Raw genomic sequence first — 14,538 nt, forward strand, 5'->3', positions numbered from 1 at the left:
GCATCAGCTGCTTACAGGGAGAGGAATGCAGCCTTGTCAGGCTCGCGATTAGCATCATTCATCACTTTCACTCAATAATCGCATGCAGAGCATGTTTGATGTCTGAGACTTCAAATCAACCCAACTTTAGCTTCTAATGACGACTCTCTGTAGCTGCTGAAACCTCGGTGGGAGGAACATCTGTAAGAAACATCTGGTTTGGTGTGAAGCGACAGCTCACCACAGACGTGGCTGATGTGAATCTGGACACTTTTATTTTTCATTGAATGATTTAAAGTAGACACAGCAGAGTGGCTCACGTTTAGCTCTCCGGACGACGGAGACGCCGGTGTGGAGGTTGAGGACGAAGACGCCGGTGTGAAGGTGGAGGACGGTGTTGCTGTGATTCAGACCTGAAGCTGCTGCCGTGGTATAAACGGTGTGAAAGCAGCCACAGAGTTGCATTGTTGAAACAACGTGTTGCCGCCTCGAGCACACGTGCTGTCTAAGAAGAGTCGATGTAAAGTTCACACGCGTTCATGTTCCTTGATTAACGTGACACAAACTGTGGAACAATTTCAGAATAAAGTTCGTCACTGTGAAGATCTCATCATCTACACAACAACACGTCGTCAGCGTGAATGTGGAGTAACGAGCAGCGTTTCATTAAAACATGGTTATGAGATGAAATCAGTGCAGACGCTTTATTGGTCTGTTTGTCTGAAACGTGCTGGGATCAGCTGGATCCATTCAGACTCCTAACCCTAACTACAAACAGATGAATGAACCTTTGAGCTCCTCGTAATAAGGACTGATTGGCTCTTATCATATCTAAAGGGACAAAGTGTTCATGTTTCATGCAGCAGTCATAGATGTGCACTAACAAACGGTTCTGTGGTTTCTCAGGTTTGTCCCATTACTGTGAAAGCTTTACACGCTCGCATTAGTACAGAAAGAATCATCCCACCGTTCGTATGTCGATGATACACACTTACACTCATCATTTTCCTCTGATGAGCGAGCATCTGTTCACATGACCTGTGGGATTAGCATTGAACAGTTTGTCTGAACTCCAGCGCACGAGTCAGGACGCTCAGCGATGATGCTGAGACGTCGATAAAGACGATAAAGATAAGATCACCTTTATTAGTCCCATACGTGGGAAATTTGTTTTGTCACAGCAGGAAGTGGACAGTGCAAAAGTTATGAAGCAAAAATTAGAATACAATAAGAATAAATACAGTACACAACTGTACAGAATAGAATAAAATACTATATACAGTAGAATAAAATAGAATAAACTATACAATAGGATAAAAATAGAATACAAATGCTATATACAACTGAGTATAATACAACGATGCCAGAAAGAGTTTTGCACTTAGTGTTATTGCACATGTGTGGATGTGTTTGATCAGTTGGAGTCTTTGTTGTGGAGTCTGACAGCAGTGGGGAGACCTGTGAAATCTCTCCGTCCCACACCGTGGGTGCTGCAGCCACTGAAGGAGCTGCTCAGTGCTGTCAGAGTCTCCTGCATGAGGTGGAAGATGTTGTCCAACAGGGGTGACAGCTTAGCCACCGTTCTCCTGTCACTCACCACCTCCACTGGGTCCAGAGGGCATCCTGTGGATCAGCCTGTTCAGTCTCTTCCTGTCCCCAGCAGAGATGCTGCCGCCCCAGCAGACCACACCATAGAAGATGGCTGAGGCCACCACAGAGTCATAGAAGGTCTTCAGGAGTGGGCCCTCCACTCCAAACGACCTGAGTCTCTGCAGCAGGTACAGCCTGCTCTGTCCTTTCCTGTAGAGGGCGTCTCAGTTATGAGTCCAGTTTGTTGTTCAGATGAACACCAAGCTACCTGTAGCTGTCCACAGCCTCGATGTCCATACCTTGGATGTTCAGTGGTTGCAGTGGAGGATGTTTGTGTCTGTGGAAGTCTACCACCAGCTCCTTGGTTTTACTGGTGCTGATCTGGAGGTAGTTCAGCTGGCACCAGTCTTGGGTCAGTCCTCTGTACTCCCTGTTGTCTCCATCAGTGATGAGGCCGACTATTGCAGAGTCAATACCAGAAACTGAGAAGTCGGCCTTTTACATTAACTAGACTGTTGCTCAGTTTGCAGGAGTCTCCAAACCATCAGCAGCTCGTTAGGAGTAGATGGTACATGGACATGTGACCATGTTACTGCAGTACTGAAGGTACTCTGTTGGGTCCCAGTTCAGCACAGAGGTGTCTTTAAAAACCCTCGATTACTTCATAAAGGTGTGTGTGTGTGTGTGTGTGTGCGTGCGCTTTCTGACCTTACAGACACCTTTATGCTCTTCATGGACTGAAGCGTGTGAGTGACGTTGTCGTGATCACACAGGTGTGTCACAGGTGTGTCACAGGTGTGTTTGTGGTGCTGAATCACTTTAGTTTCCAAACAGACTCGTTGATTTATTTCCCTGTTTTTGTCGTAGCGGTGTAAACGGTCACCTTCCTCTGCACCGTGTTTTTTCTTCTTATCAGCTGAGATAAGCATCAGCAGGAAGCCAGAGTCTCAGTTTAGAAAGGAGGAAGTGAAAGCAGAAAATAAAGCACTTCAGTCTGCCTGTTATCTAAGAATTTACCTGAAGTATGGAGTCGTGTGTCGCCAGCGTGTTGGAGAAGCACGACTGAAATGAAAGAAGACCAATATGTGTTAGTGTTAGACTGCAGGCAGGGTCGGCCACACTTGCTCAGGACGAGCATGTTTAGCTGTGGGGTGTTTGTGTCCAACGCTGAGTCCACTGTGTGACAATAACCCGTTAGGCTTCAGACTGAACGCTGTTGTGATGTCAGCATGTCACACCTTTCTGTGTCATCGTACGTTATCAGAAAACAGTGAGCATGTGCTCCAGCCACACAGGTGCTGCCCTTCAGCAAGCTTCCAGGAGATGGCCAATCAGATGGGAGGTCTTAAAGAGACAGGAGCTGGATGAGCTCCTTCAGAGGCTGAAACAGGTTCAGAAACAGGAGGATGGTTGTGAAGCTTCTCTGTGGAGCTCAAGGAGAAAGGTCCAGCAGCATGTTTACAGCAGATTGTTCAGTCAAAATGTCACAGTAACTAAACACAAAGAATCTTCCACTGATGAAAAAGCAGAAGCTGATGAAGGTCAGAGGTCATTCAGCAGATGTGTTTAAATAAAGGCCTTCCTCTGTCATGTGACCTGCAGGCCGTCGTCCCACACAGACAAACGGGCCGTTGTTGTTGTTGTTGCTTCAGCTGATTCGGCCTCCGGGCTGATGAACGCTCAGCTGATGTCACATCAGGTGGTCAGATCAGGTGGTCAGCTGTGACGACGATGGTGATCACATGATGTCTGCGGGTTAGTTTCTGTTGTTGTCACAGATGAAACTGTCCTGATGTCAGATAAAGATGAAACCTCTGGTTCACTTCCACCTTAAACTTCCTCGCACATTTGTTAAACAGACTCGTTTCACTTCCTCTAATCAGACCGGCCCACCACCTGCAGCCAGACGAGGGAGGAAGAGTCTGTTCCTCCTCCTCGCGTTGGCATCACGTGACAGATCTCCTGCTAGCAAACACAAACGCACAGTTTACACATTTACCTCCGCTCACATCACTCCTGCAGGAAAAGGCCTGACTTCTGATTTCAGGCACAGGGATAAGACTTTCCAGGATGAAGCTGTCGATTTCACATCACCGACAGAAACCCAAACGTTCGCCTCGGTTCAGCGACGTGTTTAGACGTCACACATGACAAAAAAAGCAGCTGTAGCTGTGTTTTTCTCCCAGCTCACATTCACAACAATCCAGAGTTAGAGCTGCCACGATTATTCTGATAGTCGACTAATCAGATCATCATCCATTGGACGTAAAACTACAGCTTATTGCACCAGCAGCATCTGCTCTTATATAACTATCATTAGCTTACAGCTTTAAGTGTTTCAGGTATGTGCTAACTAAAAATAAAGACAAGATGATAGTTTATTAAATTTTAATGAAATTTGCAGATTGTTTTGGTGAAGTTTAATAAACTCCTTGCTATCTAAAATATAACAGGACACCGGAGTAAATTCTCCAGCATCTCACACTTCTGATAATCAGCTGTCTGCTTGATGTTTATTCAGCTGTGTAAAAACTATAACTTTAATCTCAGCCAAACCGATTTACTCAGGAACAAATAAAATACTGAAAAAAGCCAAACAATAACATTTTAAGTTATCTAAGTGACTTATATATCATGTTTAACCTGAGTAGCGAAAGACGGCGGGGGGTTCACTGTTCTCACGGCTCTAGTTAGCCTAGCCCCCGGCTAGCTATCGAGCTAGTGGCTAACAGACGTCTCCGAAAACGTCGGAGCGCTTTTGAAAATATGTGGTGTCTTGATAAACTGAGCAGATATTTGAGGTTTACACAGCTACATTCTCGCCTGAAAATATGTTAAACGTTTATTTTGTGACCCAGAAAGAATAAAAAGAGTAATATTAAAACTAACTAGCTGCCGCCATTGTTGGAAACTGAGCTGGGCTGCGCTATGAATTCTGGGATAGGTTGGGCCACGAAGTATACACCCGACCCATCCTTCAAATCCGGGGAAATGAAGGGCGCATTTTTTGGCCGCGTTTGGGGCAGTCTTCAAATTTGGACCATCTGTGCCGTGTCGCTGTAACTTAATCGGCCTTCAAAGGACGCAGCCCCTGAATTTGGACACAGCTTCTTCTTCTTCATTGGGGTTTAACGGCAGCTGGCATCCTTGTACATGCAGTGCTGCCACCTTCTGTTTCAGTCCGTTATTACACTCTTAAATCCTACTACTTATTCCTGCGTGTTTTGGGATCTTACAAAGCTTCAAACGACTTAAATTAGTCGACGACGATTTTAATAGTCGACATAATCGTGGCAGCCCTATTAGAGGTCTGAGTGCAGCTCCTAACAGGGAAATGTAGTGCGTCAGGTCATCAGCTCACAGCTGCATTAGTTCAACCTGAAGGCTGAACTTCAGGTGATTGCTCTGATCCTGCAGGTCAGGTGACAGAGGATGATTCGAGTGACAGACTGCAGGACATCCTCTCTGGGCCTCCGTCAGGAGTCGGAGCCACAGGCTGCATTCCTGGCTGCTGATCAGGGTGGATGTGGAGCGTGAAGCTACATGTTCCTGGCCTCCACATTCTTTCCTTATCGTCTGCTGAAATGTGCTGGACTGAGTCCAGAGCAGACGCTCAGTCATGTGTAGCATCGGGCCGCATGCCCACGTAAAAACAGCGTCTCACGCCTGTGCTGCTCATGAGCTCACACGTGAAAGGTGTGGGAGGAGTTTACACGTCTTATTAATCTGAAAAACCAGCACACAGAGCTCGCTGCAGCGTGACACAAAGATGTGTTGGCAGTGTTTCCACACGTTTCTAGATTCTCTAAAAATGAAGTAGAAATAATTTGTTTCACGTTCTGTGTGTAAGAAGTTAGAATATATATAATAAAAGTGCACGAGCGCTCCCTCGGCGTCGGTCTCCACTGATCTGCAGCGCTCAGTAAATGTCCCACCTGAGGGGTCAAAGGTCAGAACTGTGATTTAATCAACAGCTGGAGTCAAGTTTCAGGATCAGCTTGAGAAGAACACACACACACACACACACACACACAGCAGGACTGTGTGTTTGGACACACCCAGTGTTTAGTCATGCTCGATGTGTTTGCCTTGTTGACGTCTCTGAGGGTTCCCGCGTAGCTGGGTGTCTCACTGCGTTCCTGTTTTCCTGCCATGTGGGGACGTTTGGGGGAATTTTCTGTGGGTTTTGGGTCTCAGATGTTGGGCTCGCAGTCATTTCATCGCTGTGTGTAAATCTGCTGTTCCCTCTCTGCATTGGCGCTGCTGTAAGGACATGTGAGCGTTCACAGGAAATCACAGCAGGAGAGATGTGAAGGCTGTGAGAGTTTCAGCCGTTCATGTTTGAACCTGCAGAGCTCAGAGAGCCTTTATGTAAGCAGTAATAACTGAAGTATTTTCAGCATGATTAGTTACTGTTTCTAGTGTTTTAATCAAACTGACAATATTTGTGAAACTTAATCAAATGGTCTCTGACAGCCAGCAGGGTGTTTCTATTAACTTAATCTATCCATACAGGATTTTCAAAATAAAGCAGGCTGGATATAAATGTGTAGCTAGGTGTAAAGTGAAGGTGGAGCCTGTGAACTTCCTGCTGTTAAAGCTGTGATGATGATAGTAGTCATTTAATCAGATGAACGTTTCTCTCTCCACAGATCGTGCGTGAACGTGCAGCTTTGAACTCTCCACACTTTGGATTTGACCTTTTTTTTTTTTTTCACCGGATTTGTAGAATAAACACTTTTTTTTCTTCAGCTGCTAAAGAGCCGTTGAATTAATCGGGGACATCCCAACTCCAGCCTGCGCCGGCATTTTGGGGTTTTTAGCCATCTGAGCTTTGTCGTCAGTCAAGTTTTTGGCCTGAATGCCCCAGGATTACCCTCAGGCTGTAGTTCCTCCTCTGGCCTGCAGGGCAGCAGCAGAGAGCAGCGTCCGGCCGTCGGACAGACCGAGCCTCGGCATGAGCGACTTCTGGCACAAGATGGGCTGCTGCGTGGTAGCTAAACCACCGCCGGTGAGACGTGCTGTCTTTTGATAACTTTAAATGCTGCATGTGATTCTAAGTCCAGTGTTTGTGCAAATATTCATGTTAGCTAATGTTAGCTAACGTTAGCGGATAAAATGTTTCAAAGCTGAAGTTAACTGGTAACTTGGACCATCAGCTGAAAGGATGGCTGATGCTGAGCAGGTAAATGAAGTAGACAGCTATGTGATCGGTGTTGTTTATGTGAACGTGACGCTGCACAGGTAAAGGCGGGGCTTGTGTGCTCTTCCACAAATGTCCCCACGAGGCCTCAGAGTTACTGTGGCCTCCACACACACACACACACACATGGACAGCTTCCCTTTTCTCTGTGACCTCTGACCTCTGCAGCCGTCGGTTCTGTTTTTGCTTCACGTGACATAAACAGAACGCAAACACAGATCTCCACGCTACACCCAATAAAAGGTTCCTGATGGTAGCGACGCTGCCGTGACGGGAGGAAGTGCTGCTGTGGCCTTTCTCTCCAGAGAGCCTCCTCCTCCCTCCTTCCTCTGGCTCTATTTTTAGCTCTGTGTTTGTTCCATTGTGGCTCTGCAACAATACACCTTTAATAAACACAGCGAGACGCACCGATGCCAGCGCTGACTTCACTCAGGAAGTCTGTGTAGGTTAAAGTGGGCCGGTTTGAACTCCAGCCGCACAAAGTTTATCACAGAAGGTTTTGGTGGACGTTTTGACTTCATCGTTATTGTGCGTATTTTCACATTCCCCGCCTCTTTGTGCAGCTGTTTGTGATAAAGTTGTGACGGTGCGAGTAACGTAGACGTCATTAAATCAAAGAGAAGTTGTTTCTGCACATGCTCAGTTTGTCGTCAGCACTAAAGATGTTGTGTAACGTGAGGCTGACTGCACATATTTCACCCATGTTCCAAAACACGTGACAGCATCAAATCAGGTCCTGTGTAAGTTCCACAGCCGCTCCAACGAGCAAACACGTCGTTTTAAGGTCTTTTTGGGGCGGAGCTTTTACATCTGGCCTGCTTAGGACGGATGATGTCGGCCATGTTGGAGGTCTGTGAGCTGATCCTGGCTATGATCCTTCCAGACTTGCAGCAGCTCGGACTGCTCTGACTCACTGATTACACGATGATGATGACGAGGGTGGGGGTAGTGTTTAGCTGTTCAACACAGACGTTGCCAGGAGATTTGTTTTCTTCTTCTGCTGTTTGCTCTGCAGCGTCTCAGGGTTACGTAATGAAGCTGTGAAGCCACTGAGCGTGCTCAGTTTGTAAACCTTACATCAGTTTCTGCACTTTGATCTCTGACGTTTCAGAAACATCAAGAAAAAGCTTTGATTACAAGTTTTTAGAGTCATGGAAATAACCTGAGGCAGAGAGGAAGGGTGTGTGCAGGAGAGCATCCACACAAGGGAACGACCACAACACTGGTGTCTGGGACTGAAGTGAGCGTGTCTGCACTGCTGTTTGAAGGTCAGGTCATGTGACACGAGTTAAAACAGACAAACTCACATGTCTGTCACAGACTTTGGATCTTATTAAAAACATGTGTGACCCTGTAAACAAATGCAACGTACCTACAAGCCTGCAGAAGGAGCACAGACACAGAAAACACGACACAGACGTGTGTTTAAGTCTGTGGGAGACGCAGAGTGTCAAACACACCACTGCAAACATGGCTGGTCGCTGCTCACGGACAGAGGCCCACGTAACAAACACATGAACAGACAAATCCCACAAACTGTGTCATTTATTTTATTTTAGAAACCAAAAGGAAACCTGAACAACGGACACAAGAATCCTGTAAAATGGACAATTTAATGACAGTAAAGGGCTGTTCTGATGACAGCAGCGTGTGCTGCAGTAAGGGTTGGGGGGTTGGGGGGTTAGGGTTTTATAAATGTGGGTCCCCTGGTTCAGGTGGAGCAGGAAGTAGGAGGCACCCCGGTGCGCCTCGCACTGATTGGATGATTGACGGCTGTTATTTTAACCTCCCGCTGAGTCAAGCGTGACTCGTCCAGTTTGTCGACCAAGCAGTTGTTTTATTCCTGACGTTGCCATGACGACCGCCACCCCCGCGGAGGAGGCGGCGCACCAGCCGAGCGGCGATGATTCACGTTCAGACGGGGGAGCGTGGCCGAGCGGGACCCGTGTCTGTTTACGAAGCACTGATCTGCAGAGACGCTGCGACGTTCCGACGACGGATTCTTCAGTCCCGGGAATCTTCAGCTGACCAGACGATCAGTCGAGACACATTTATGACTTTTAGAGGAAAAGTTTCTCTGTCCAATCAGCACCAACGTCTTTGTTTACCTCATTTATTATTTATTCTAAACAGATACAGCACACACACGTCTGCTATAATTCATAACAAACTGCCAACTTACATGAAACAGGTGTGTGTGTGTTAAATTAAGAGGCTCCAGACCTGTGACATCATCAAGTACGCTGGTGTTGCAATTGTACAAATCGCGAGTCCGTGCTCGCCGAGTACACGAGTACGGACTCGCATACTTAGAAAAGGTCTTTGAGTCTGATTTGTGTTTGACACTTTTACATTTCTGAACTTGCTCCTTCTTCTCTAATTTTCCTCAAATTCTGGATTTTCCTTTGACCTCTGAACTTCGACCTGGGTTCCCATCGCTGTCATTAGATAAGAGCTCTGGAGAGTTCTGAGGAGCATAAGCCTCTTAAGTCTTAAGATGTCTTTAAACACAGCTGGATTATTGGGAACAGATTCACTTCAGTTTTATTTCTATAGAGTCAAATGTCCACTGCAGTCGCCTCAAGATGCTTCATATTGTAAGGCAGACCTACAACACTACAGAGGGGAAAGACTCCGACTGTCTGTGAACGCAGCACAGAGAGCCGACAGATGCTGTTTACAGACTGAAGCATATCGCTCTCTAGTCCCTGTCAGGACTCTTGCTGCAGCATTTTGGATTAACTGAAGGCTTTTCAGGGAGTTTTTAGGACTTCCTGATAATAATGAATTACAGTCGTCCAGCCTGGAAGTAATAAATGCATGAACTAGTTTTTCAGCGTCACTCTGAGACAGGATATTTCTAATTTTAGAGATGTTGCACAAATGGAAGAAAGCAGTCTTACATATTTGTTTAATATGTGCGTTGAAGGACATATCCTGGTCAAAAATGACTCCAAGATTCCTCACAGTGTTACTGGAGGCCAAGGTAATGCCATCCAGAGTAAGAATCTGGTTAGATACCATATTTCTAAGCTTTTCAGGGCCGAGTACAATAACCTCAGTTTGATCTGAATTAAGAAGCAGAAAGTTAGCGGCCATCCAGGTCTTTGTGTCTTTAAGACATTCCTGCAGTTTAACTAATTGGTGTGTGTTATCTGGCTTCATGGACAGATAGAGCTGGGTGTCATCTGCATAGCAGTGAAAATGTTTCCTGTGGAACTCCATGATCTGTTTATGAAGGAGGTGTTTTTTCATCTGGCTCAAATATGGACAAACACACATCAGAGACTCTTTAATAATGTGTGTCTATGTGATCATAGAAGAAGAAGAGGAGGAAGATTGATCGCAGCATGATCGGAGAACCGACTAACTTCATCCACCTCACACACATCGGCTCTGGAGAGATGGCAGAGGGCCTGCAGCCGGTCAGTAACAATGTTACCTGTTTACTCACTGTGTGTGTGTGTGTGTGTGTGTGTGTGTGTGTACACATGGATAAGTAAAACATTAACAGGGACGTTTGAGAACAAAGTAAAACACTGAGCAGAACGATGACGTGTGTGAAACCGTCACTCTGAACAGAAACCAGTTACAGGTGTGATGGAAGCTGTCGCACTTCAGTCTGAACCGTAGCGTGCTCGAGTTTTACCGCGGGTCGCCCGTCGACCCCAGACTGGGATTGTGCCTCTACTGGAACCAGCAGCCTCTATTGGTGTAAACCCCTACAGAGCAACAGCATTTTAATATTCACTCTGTATAGATGAGAAGACCCAAATACAGTTCAGTGTTACACTTAAACATTTACAGGATTTATTGGTTATAAAGAAGGTGTGACTGTGTCATTTTAATTCATCATGATTCTTCTGTGTTTGATACATGTGTGCTGTTGTTGTGTTTTACAGTCGGGGTCGGTCCAGGAGCAGATGAGGTCTAAAGGCCCGAACATGAACGGCAGGAACAGCCTGTTATAGCCGGTAAACCAGCTCAGCTTCTCTCTTCATTTGAGCTCATTCAGCATCACAAGATGTTCCAGCAGCAGCTGTTAAAAATCACATTTTAGAAAAGATGAGTAAAGTAAGGACTGATTATCATTATTATTTAGTCCAGGACTGTAGGGTTTCCTGTGCCGTGGTAAGCAGATCTCCTGCACCTATAACGAAACAAAGTGACCCTGAGTAGGTTAAAACAGAAAGACAGCTGGCAGCCTTAGTGTGGTTGAGCCCGAGCTTCCTGTTAGCGATGAAGCAGCGATGACCCCTGCGTTAAACCTGAGTGTGCATCTCGCACCTGTTTGATCTCCAGGGTCACTGCAGACACAACCTGATGAAACAGAACTACAGTTGTTTGTCCTTAGAAAAACAAAAACCAGCTGTGGTGCTGTGCTCCGACGGTGTCCCGACCGTCCACCCCCCCGACACCCCTCCTGCACACTCTGACCCTGTCGCCACCTCCCCGCACTTTGTCCTTTGTCACCATTCATTTGACCAGTAGAGGGCATCACCCTTAAACTGTAACTATTACATATTTCTAATGCTGCAGCACACCTCCAGCATCGGTCAGTTCACTGTTCCTCCACGTGTTTGTGGAAGTGTGCAGATGTTTATCCTGATCCCCAGAGGATGGACCCTTTGTATTGAAGGATGTTCTGCCTGTAGGGGGCGCTGACTGCCACATTTTACACTAGTCAGCACCGTTTGACGTTTCCTGTGTCTTTCATCTTCTAGGAGTGATGATATTGACCCAGACCAGCTGACCGACCTCTTTCTTCTCCACACTGAGCCTCGCCTCTAGCACGTGACTGCCAGCCAGGTGCTTTGACTCCCTCCTCCACCCTACTGAAGTGCCCTTGTGCAAAGCGCTGAACCCCGAACACCTACAGGAGGCACTAGCCTGATATAACTGTGGGGTTTTTACTCACAAAGACTGATAATCAGTTCCCAGAATAAAACTAATATTTTTGGTCACTACAGGTTTCCCTGTCAGTATTAACCTCATTAGACTCCATTTCCCAGCATCCATTCAATGTTTTCAAACAAATGACAGGATGTCTGTATTTATGAAAGAAAACGTTTTCTGGCTCCAAACTGTTCGATTTAAGATTTCACGTTTTTTTGTGGAGTGTTTTTTACTGGACTTCGTTTTGAGGATGGCCCGTTGTTTAGTATTCAGCTCCTGAAGGATCACTACACCTTCTGGGGCTTCGTCAGCAGATCCTGAACCGTGCGTATGTTCAGGGATCACGTGTCCAAAGCGATTACATCACCTGATGTCGTCTCCCAGGACGCTGCTGGTGCTTTTAAAGGACTCTTGTTTTAGGAGACGGGAAAGTCCCATGAATCCCTGCTACACTGGACTGCTGTGTATGCTGGTGCTCTTACATGTCTGTGTTTGTGGGGACCTGTGTGATTGTTAGATCATGTGAGGACCTGCAGATTGTGTCATGGAGGGTCCTCACAACGATAGAAATGCAGACGTGCAGGACTGGACCCACAGTCCTAAACCTCCACTAGAAAAACACCAAAAATTATCATTATTATTCAGAAAGTTCTCTGTTTTTATTTTTAACACTTTTTAAATTCTTCATCCAATTACTGTGTTACTCAAACTGTGGTTCAGGGACCCCAGACGGGGCTTCAGATGACATATTTTAGCTCCCTGTTTGTAGCACTGCTTGAAAGGTCTGTAAGCTGTCACAGTTATTACTGCTTTAAACGTGTGTACTCTTCTGCTGCTCCTGATTGGCTGTCTCACATCTGCTCAGCTGTTATCCAGATGTTCAGGTTGATCTCAGCTCACAAACCAAATTTGTTTAACGTGGTCTTGAAAGAGATCATTTTGTAGTTTTTGAAACATCTGCTGATGAAAACGTTGATGTTGATGTTTCGTTCCAGCTCTTCTGTCAGAGCTGAAGATTCGTCCGTATTTATTTTTGTAAATCACACCAACGTGCAGGTTGGTCCAGCTGTGTCCCAGCTCTGTGTGCACCAGCCCATCCTGTTTCACATCCAGTTATTAAATGTGTTCGCCAGTGAGAGCCGGCGCTGATTGTTTCTGCTCGCACACAAACGCATCACGGTGACAGTGAGCCACGTCTTATTGGTCGATTTATTCGAGTCGCGCCGTTCATGAACGCTGTCCTGTGCCCGGATGCTCTAACAGCAGCGCTGACTCGTCAGGGGAAACTGACTGGTTACCGCGGAAACCACAGAGCGACAATGGCGACGACAGGAGCGTAAGTGCCCGAGCCTCTGGTGCATTCGTGAACTGTGCAGAGCGTGGGAGGAGTTATTGCTGATCCTTGTAAAAGTATTTGACTCGGCTCGTTCCAGCTTCCCGCCAAAAACTGAGACATGCGGCGTCAACGCTGCCGTTCAACCAGCGTGAGGAACGCCTCTGACCCGTGTCAACACTCGACTTGAAACCTGAACGTGTTGTACTTTGGTTCAAAGACAGGGACTGTTTCAGACAAAGGAAGGATGGGTCTCTGATTCCAACACGTTCACCCGGGACAAACTGTTTTCCTGTGGAGCGTCGTTGTTTTGGATCATTGTAGCTCCAGGAACTGTTGCTCTCACTCTAGACTCACGCTGGGAACCTGAACCTCCACCAAGGCCTGAAGAAGATCAGGATGTTTTCTTAAGATCAAGATGTTCAGCCTGAGATGTTTCATTGTGAATTTTTTCCCAGACTAGTTGAAACTCGCATCTTCTTCCTTTTTTGTGTCATATCAGACGTATTTGATCCTCCTGAGAGAAAATGTCCAGGCTGCTCTGAACGCTCAGCTTCCATCGTTCTACTTTTATAACTCTGCAGGTTTCCAGACACTGACCAATGAGAAGACCGTGGGATTTAGGGAGGGCTGTCTTAAAGAGACGGGAGCATACGAGGGATTGTTTGGATCTGGGAGTCGTGCACAGATAATGATTTGATTACAAAAATCTGACCACGTCAGAAACCGTCCCGACTGCGGTTTACAAAGCGTCTCCAGGCTGGAGTCGACGTCGTGGCTCATTCTCGCTCTCGGATTCTGGGAAATGAAGCCTCTTCCTGTCGACAGTCCTTTCCCTTCAGGTGGAAACCACCGAGTGTCACGCTGTGCTTTTATTTTGTGATAGACGCTGATTCTATTGTTGCATAGAGAGTACTGATCACAGCTTCTCTGGAAGAGCCTCGGTGGGAACGCTGTCCAAAACCAGTCTTCATCAGAACAACTTTTACTTTTGCAGCTGTTTGTCGTCTGGCACTGATAAACTCTGATGTCAGCCAATCAGCAGCCCCCCTGCAGCTGCGCTGGGATTAAAGTGAATGCAAATGATTGGGCAGAAGAGTTTTAATCGATTTCTTCTGAGCTGTGTTCACGTTTGATTGGCTGAGGGAACTGTCAGTCAGCGAGCTGTGGGGGTTTTAAAGCTGCGAGCGTGAAACATGACACTTCCTGCTGGTCCAATGACGGTCTGCCCACCCGGCGAGATCTGAGGAACGAGCTGAAGTCGAAGCTGAAGCTGCTTCCGTTATGTGCAGATGCCTGATGTGAAACTCTTCTGTGCACTGAGTAATAAACTGGATCATTAGACTCGTGAGCTCGGTTTACGAGGATATTTGTTCAAAGATCTGGAAGGTTTTAACTTTGCATGCAGGAAAAGTCACGTTAATGAAATCTACAGCAGCTCCTCGTGTTTACGAAACCTGACTTTGTCACATCATCTCCACCGTTGTAAAAACCGAGATCACAGGTTATTAAGGAAACATTAAAGTGATATGAATGA

General features: G+C 46.4%; 1 protein-coding gene across 2 annotated transcripts in view; it reads left to right on the forward strand.

Moving 5' to 3' along the window:
* cdc42se1 (CDC42 small effector 1) overlaps window positions 1–14,538 on the forward strand; it is a 16,382-nt gene extending 1,844 nt beyond the window's left edge. For both annotated transcript variants that reach the window (XM_085148562.1, XM_085148563.1), the window contains exons 2-5: window positions 6,222–6,580; window positions 10,093–10,197; window positions 10,675–10,746; window positions 11,497–14,538. In XM_085148562.1, coding sequence (XP_085004688.1) covers window positions 6,431–6,580; window positions 10,093–10,197; window positions 10,675–10,743 — 324 coding nt within the window. In that variant the 5' untranslated portion in view covers window positions 6,222–6,430 and the 3' untranslated portion in view covers window positions 10,744–10,746; window positions 11,497–14,538. The remainder of the gene's footprint in view (window positions 1–6,221; window positions 6,581–10,092; window positions 10,198–10,674; window positions 10,747–11,496) is intronic.

The sequence above is a fragment of the Neolamprologus multifasciatus genome, chromosome 22 (assembly GCF_963576455.1).
Source record: "Neolamprologus multifasciatus chromosome 22, fNeoMul1.2, whole genome shotgun sequence".
Taxonomy (NCBI): domain Eukaryota; kingdom Metazoa; phylum Chordata; class Actinopteri; order Cichliformes; family Cichlidae; genus Neolamprologus; species Neolamprologus multifasciatus.